Source organism: Eumetopias jubatus, unplaced genomic scaffold (assembly GCF_037043125.1).
Source record: "Eumetopias jubatus isolate StellerSeaLion01/CBP00866 unplaced genomic scaffold, mEumJub1_p1.0 scaffold_2, whole genome shotgun sequence".
Classification (NCBI taxonomy): Eukaryota; Metazoa; Chordata; class Mammalia; order Carnivora; family Otariidae; genus Eumetopias; species Eumetopias jubatus.
Window position 1 is genome coordinate 91,244,758 of NW_028274808.1, and position 7,459 is coordinate 91,252,216.

At 39.2% G+C, this 7,459-nt stretch overlaps 1 protein-coding gene across 1 annotated transcript; it reads left to right on the plus strand.

Annotated features, from left to right (window-relative positions):
• The first annotated feature begins 4,621 nt into the window (after window positions 1-4,621).
• On the plus strand, window positions 4,622-5,734 carry PABPC4L (poly(A) binding protein cytoplasmic 4 like). The gene has a single exon (XM_028102370.1). It carries the CDS (start codon window positions 4,622-4,624, stop codon window positions 5,732-5,734), a length of 1,113 nt encoding a protein of 370 aa, XP_027958171.1.
• The last annotated feature ends 1,725 nt before the right edge of the window (window positions 5,735-7,459 follow it).

Genomic DNA, 7,459 nt, shown 5'->3' on the forward strand with positions numbered 1-7,459 from the left:
CTTCCTCAGTTTTATCGCAATGATGCCTGATATTTTTATTAGTAAATGATATTTTGGATTGAACTGAACTTTTGATCAAGATCTACTAATAATTAGACATTACTTATTGTGTGTGACGTTTTGATATGCCCATATGGAGAAGGCTAACTCTGATATGTAAATCACATTCCTCATGCTAAAGAAGCTAACACTGCATTTGGGTAAAAAATATCAGAAAGGAATTAAAATTGAAAAGACACCATAATTGTCAAATGAAATTGAACCCAAATAATCTGAAAGAGACGATATATTTTAGAGTAAATATTAAACATGGCACTTTCAAAGTATAATAAAAGGAAGTTTTATTCATGTAACTACTTTCAATTAAGACACTAAAGATCATTTTGAACAAAAATAAGAAAAATTTTATTAATAATTGTTGTAGTAGTAGTCAATTATTAATTGACTACATCGGAGCAATGATTCAAGTCAATGTCAGAAACTACTTTGGTCTAATTAGTACAACATATTTTTATTTTAAAATGCATTTTCATACTCAAAGTGGCTATTTATTAATTTCTCCAAAATTAATATCAAAGTAAGAAATGACCAGCATTGACATCAACATCAGTGAATAGAAACACAGACAGTTTTCCTGTCATTTAAGCGAAGCAGCCCTTTATTCCTGCTTAATTCTGTGAGTCACCCACATACCAAATCTGTACACTGAAGGGACAATGAGCTGAAAGAAACATAAGGTAAGCAGAATTTCAACTTACTTTGAAATGAGGCAAAATAGTGGCCCTTGATTGAAATATGCTCAGAGTAGTTGAGGAAGTAAGAAGACATTCAAGTCAGCAATATACATAGCTGTAACAAGGAGCTAAGGAAAGCATATGACAATATCACAGGTGATAATCAATTTTTAATCAAGGTTCACCAAAGCCAATGAACTCATGCCAAAATTAATTTCATATATACCATGGATATGTTAAATAAATTGTTTCAGAAAAGGAGAAGTAATCAGTGCCAGTCAGCTGGCCTATTGAGAGAAAAAAATGTTGGCACAAATGGAACTGAAGGAAAACAGAATTTGGATAATCAAAGAACAGCATGTGCATATACAACAAACGAAGGACTAGCTTGACAGAAGATACATGTACCCATCATGGGACTGATTTTGCAAAGTTTTGGAAGCCATTTGTTATTTTTCACTAAAATGTTATGGAAGAAATGTTAGCAAAATTAATTCTGGCAGCAAAATGCAAGATGGACTGACATATAGGCAGACTGGCACATAGACACACTGGCATATAGGCAAAAGAAGATGAATGAATAAAACTCATGCAATAATACAGAAGGAAACGAGGCAAAGTCAGTGCAACTGGAATGGGAAAACAGGGTAAATGGAAAGACTACCCAAATTAAGAAATTAGTGAATGAACACAACTGACAAAAGGAAAAGATGAGATTTAGAGAACTAAAGAGAGGGAAGAATCATAGATGCTTAAAAACATTTGCATTGTTGGGTGCCTGGGTGGCTCAGTTCGTTAAGCGACTGCCTTTGGCTAGGGCCATGATCCTGAGAGTCCCGGGATCGAGTCCCGAATCTGGCTCCTTGCTCGGCAGGGAGTCTGCTTCGCCCTCTGACCCTCCCCCCTCTCATGTGCTCACTCTCTTTCATTCTCTCTCTCTCAAATAAATAAATAAAATCTTAAAAAAAAACATTTGCATTGTTAAAATATAAAAATAAAAACAGTATAATGAGTAGAAGAGATAGGAAGGAGCATGATTGGTGGTAATTTAACAGATTAAGGTTTGTACCTATTGCACATAGGTTGATTAGAGACAAAAAATACAGTACTAAATTCTGAATTTGGAAAGTCTTCCTCATTTTTCACAATATGTTGAATGAAGATCACATAAAGTGAAAAAAACATGAGTTATTGAAATATTTTGGTATCTTGCTGTACCTGAATTACTATTTTACAAAGACCTAATGTGATCTTAAGCATTTTTCCTAGAAATAAAAGTCTTGAGATAAAATTCTCAGGAAAAATAGTTAGAAACTTTTTTCTAAAAAAAATTGATAACATTGAGTATGATGACAACTTCATTTACTTTAAACAATGCCAAAGTAGTGTCTGAATTTTTAAAGCATGCGCTGAAAATTTACTGATATCCATTGCTGTATCTACTAACTACGTGACTGGTCTTTCTTCCTTTTGTATTTTTTTTTTAATTTGTTTATTCTCTTAAAGGTTTTACTTATTTGAGAAAGAGAGAGAGAGAGGATGAGCAGGGGGGAGAGGTAGAAGGAGAAGGAGAAGCAGACTCCCCACCGAGCAGGAAGCCCGATTTGGGACTCAATCCCAGGGCCCTGGGATCATGACCTGAGCCAAAGGCAATTGCTTAACTGATGGGGCCACCCAGGTGCCCATCTTTCTTCCTTTTTTAAATTGAAGCCTTGAAGATATGGTTGAAGAAAAGATTATTTATTTGAACTAATGATTTTACAGGAGCAACACATAACAATAAATTTCACAAACAGAAGCCATTAGTCAGGATTAATTTGGGAGGAATCATGGACCGTTACTCAATTTTACGTATGTTAAAAGAAATTTGGATTTTATAATGAAAATCACACTCCGGTTTTAGTGTTTTTTTTTTTTTTTATGTATTACTAACTGCTAGAGTATCATTATATTATGAAGGAGAAATATATTTTTTCTGGTTCTTACATTAGAAAAAATGCCACTATGGGGACTCACTAATTTAGCTTTAAGTCTTGTTATTTAGTATAGTTCACAGAGCAACAGAATTTGCATCACTCAGGAGCTTATTAGATATGGAATTTCCAGTCCATTCCAAGTCTCTGAATCAGAATCTGCTTTCACACAAGATCCCCAGGCGATTCCTATGTCCATTAAAGGTTGAAAAGCACTAAATTAACCTTATATAAACTGATCCACCCAATTCCATTTGGCGGGTAACAATCCTTGAGTTATGATACACGTTTGAAGGTTTTATGAGAATGATGTTAAGGAACTTATTTAATGCTGGGGGAAATAAAACCATTATTACTGAAAACCTAGGACTGTCAGATACTGTGTTAGACATTTCCAAATCTATTAATTCATTTAATTCTTAACAATATTCTCGGAGTACATGAATACTTCATGTCTCTGGGCATGAAAAACAGCCTCAGGTTAAATACCACATCTAGTCTACAATCAATAAATTGAATAAGTATTGAGCAACCCATTTCTGAAAGTCCCTGGGTTAGGCCTAGAAATAAAATGGGCATGGCCCCCTACTGTCATGGAATTACGAGGGTAGTGTGAGTTTCTAAGAGGGAAATCTAAACTTTCTTGCGTTACTTAGGGAAAACTTCTATTTGGAAAGAGTATTTAAACTGATTTCTGAGAAGCACATTTTTGTAAAGGTGGCCCTGGGAAAAAAAAAAAAAAAGGCGAGTCTGTCATGGATTTTAGTAAGGGGAACCAAGCAGCAAGTTGAGGCTGGAACTTCGCAGGAATACTGCAGAACTTTGTAGCACAAGGTGAGGCTGTTGGGCCTCATCCACGACTCAAAGGAAGCCATTGGAGGATCATAAGCAAGGAAGTGACAAGCCCTGATCCACGTTTGGAAAAGATCCTTCAGTGAGACCTGTGCAAAGCCCTGCGGGCGGGTGGGTTTATTAGGGCCACTCCCCTAGTCAGCCTTTCTCCACCCAAGTCACCGCCTCCTGCTTCTCAGCGTAACTGTCTGAGGGAGGTGGGAAATGCATGAGAGGGGCGGGGGGAAGAAAAACATTCTCAAAAAATATTAAAAAGAAAACATCCCACTTGGCAGCGGGTGCGCGGGAAGTTCAGCGCGCGAGTTCCGGGTTTCCCGCCAGCCGCCAGCCCGCCCCCCCGCCGGCCGCAGCCCGGGTGAGCCCCCAGCCCCAGCTCGGCCGCAGCCTGCTGGGCCGCCTCCGTCGGTCGGTCCGCTCTCCCTCCCCCCACCCGCCCATCCTCAGGCGCCGCGCGGGGCCGGCCGCGCAGAGAGTGGCCGGGGTTTGTCAGGGCGCCCGCAGCCCGCGTTGGCCCCGGTCGCGCCTCGGCGGCGGGGCTTCCACTACTCGGCCCCGGGCGGGTTCGGGTCTCGCCGGGGCCCTGCGCCCTCCGCCCACACTGCGCGGCCGGAGCAGCAGCCTCTAACGCCACTTGTGGAGTTCTTCCCCCAGCGGCGGTAACTTTACACCAGCCTGAGAGAGGCCTATTTTTATTCAGAAACCAGCAACCAGAGTGTACGTAGAGAACGCTCAGATGGAGGGCCAGCCCACCCCTTGAAGATTTCTCACAGATCGGTGGGGAAGGAACGTCTTGCCCTACTAGCCTTTCTTTGAGATTTCAATATTCTGCGGCCGTCCTACAATTAGAGCGGAATTGGTTGCTCGCGGGGGCGGGGAGCTTTTTGATAAGCTGTTGCCCTAACCTGGCGGAGCGGACGCTGAACCCCACCTCTTCTCGGCCTCTAAGCCCTGATCCTGAGGCCGTCACGCAAAAGCCCGGCCCAAACCGTGGCCTGGTCACCTTCCTGCTGGAATCGTTCCAAGAGCTGTAGGGACGGGCTCACGGTGGGGAGGAGCAAAGAGATGAATGTAGCAGCCAAGTACCGCCAGGCATCCCTGTATGTGGGTGATCTCAATGCAGATGTCACCGAGGACCTGCTGTTCAAAAAGTTCAGCACTGTGGGGCCTGTGCTGTCCATCCGCATCTGCAGGGACCTGGTCACCCGCCGCTCCCTGGGCTATGCCTACGTGAACTTTCTGAAGCTGGCCGATGCCCAGAAGGCCCTGGACACAATGAACTTTGACATGATAAAAGGCAAACCCATCCGTCTCATGTGGTCTCAACGTGATGCCTACTTAAGGAAATCTGGCATTGGGAACGTGTTCATCAAGAATCTGGACAAATCTATTGATAACAAAACCCTTTACGAACATTTTTCAGCTTTTGGGAAGATCCTGTCCTCCAAGGTGATGAGTGATGATCACGGCTCTAGGGGCTATGCATTTGTGCACTTCCAGAACCAGATCGCGGCCGACAGGGCCATCGAGGAGATGAATGGGGCCCTGCTTAAGGACTGCAGGCTGTTTGTTGGCAGATTCAAAAACCGTAAAGATCGGGAAGCCGAGCTCCAAAACAAGGTCAATGAATTCACCAATGTTTACATCAAAAACTTTGGAGATGACATGGACGATGAGAGACTGAAGGAAGCTTTTAGTAAATATGGCAAAACCCTGAGTGTTAAGGTCATGACAGATTCCAGTGGGAAATCCAAAGGCTTTGGCTTTGTGAGTTTTGATAGCCATGAGGCTGCCAAAAAGGCTGTTGAAGAAATGAATGGAAAGGACATAAACGGACAGCTGCTTTTTGTAGGCCGGGCGCAGAAGAAATCAGAGCGGCAGGCTGAGTTAAAGCAAATGTTTGAGCAGCTGAAACAGGAAAGATTTCGGAGATGCCAGGGCATGAAGCTCTATATTAAGAACCTCGATGATACCATTGATGATGAAAAACTGTGGAGGGAATTTTCTTCGTTTGGGTCAATTAGCAGAGTCAAGATAATGCGGGAAGAAGGGCGAAGCAAAGGGTTTGGCTTGATCTGCTTCTCCTCTCCTGAGGAGGCCACTAAAGCAATGGATGAGATGAATGGCCGAATCTTGGGCTCTAAGCCACTCTGCGTTGCCCTGGCCCAGAGGCCCTAGGAGTGAAAAAATTCCTGCACCAGCCAGTGTTTGCAGCAGGCGTGCGCATGATAGTGATCTCTGCCTTTGAATTATCCTCAGAAAATTTCAAATCCCAGCTGATGGCCGCTTAGTTTAGTAAACTTTGTGATAAAGGTTTTGTATACAAAGCTATTTTTTCTTGTGTGGAAAAATAAATGAATCTTGGAAGCTTGATTCATTTTACAGAGGCACATCTTCTAATTACAGTATTGTATATTTCTCTGATTTTGATTTAGTATTCAAAGCAATAAGTATAATTAGATATATTTTTATTACATTTTGAACCATCTGAAGTGAGGTAATTATTTGAGCTTATTTCATATTTTCTTTCTTATTTTAATAATATTGCTAGCTTTAATTTCTTCTATGAAAATATAAGCTAAAAATAGTTCTTATACCTAAGGATCTCAAAGTATTTATTTTTACAAACAGAAATTTTCTAATTTCTCCTCTGAGCTTTTTAAAGAAACCAAAGGTTTAAGAATGGCTAGTATAAATTCAGTATCTAATTTCATTTTGAATTAATGTTTAAAGTACTAGGAAATAGTTGAATTTCTTTTGAATTTTTATCCTGACATGTGGTTTTTCTGATGGCTGAAATTAATGATGGAGGTTTTTAATGTTGCCTACAAACCTGACTTATAGGATATTTTGCTCTTCTTTCCATTGGTAGACTATATATAATTCATGTGCTTGCTAGTTATCAAAACTGGGACTTAAATAGTAAAACCTTAACTTCTATATTCCTTAAGTTATAAACTTTTATCAATAAGATGACAAAAAGTTGGCTTGGTCTTAATTCTTTTCATACCTATACAGGTTAGTATTAAGACTTAAGTTTCTACCAGACACCAATATTATAAAAGTCATATATAGAGAATATAGAAATTCTGTTTAACAATTCTTTTTCAATCTCTATTTTATATTGTTCGATGTAATGATATTATCTCAGGGTTCAGAAAAGTATGTTTCTTTATTTTTATGAACTCATCTCTTTTTATTAGAATACAAGAGATACCTAACCCATTAAGATTCAGTTTTAGCCTCAATTTATCAGAAGCTCGCTAATTTTCTGATAAATTGAAATTACATCAATTTGCCTGTTTTCTAGAATAATATTTTAGTCCCATTGCAGACCTCCCTCTCTCTCCTACCCTTGATCTATATTACTCAACTTTGTTTTATACTTTTTTAAAAAGGGTTTTATTATATTGATTTTTACTATATGCTATTTGAAATCCACCTTGGAAACAGAGACAAGAGTTATTCATTTACATTTAAATAATTACTTTTAAAATTCTGTTTTACCAGAGGTGTCTGGAGAATAGCTTTGCTGTTCTTGTTGTTGCTATTTTATTTTATTTTATTTTTTTCTCTGCTTAGAGGTTTCCTGTAACCATATATTAAAGTCTTCTGTTTCTTATATTACCAGTACAAAAGATATATTAAAAGATTTTCTTTGGCAATACTTTAGCTATGAAAGAATGAGAAAATCTGTTTCTGTTTATTTTTGTATAGACTATATGTTTATTCGTGGCACATTTTCTAAATTAAAAGTCTTTTAGACAATGAAAACATTATGGACAATGAAAAACTTAGAGCAACATAAAATACTATTATGCAGACATATCCTCCCAATTTTTTTATACATATATACATAGATAATTTAACAAAAATTGAATCATTATAAGCTTATTACAAATT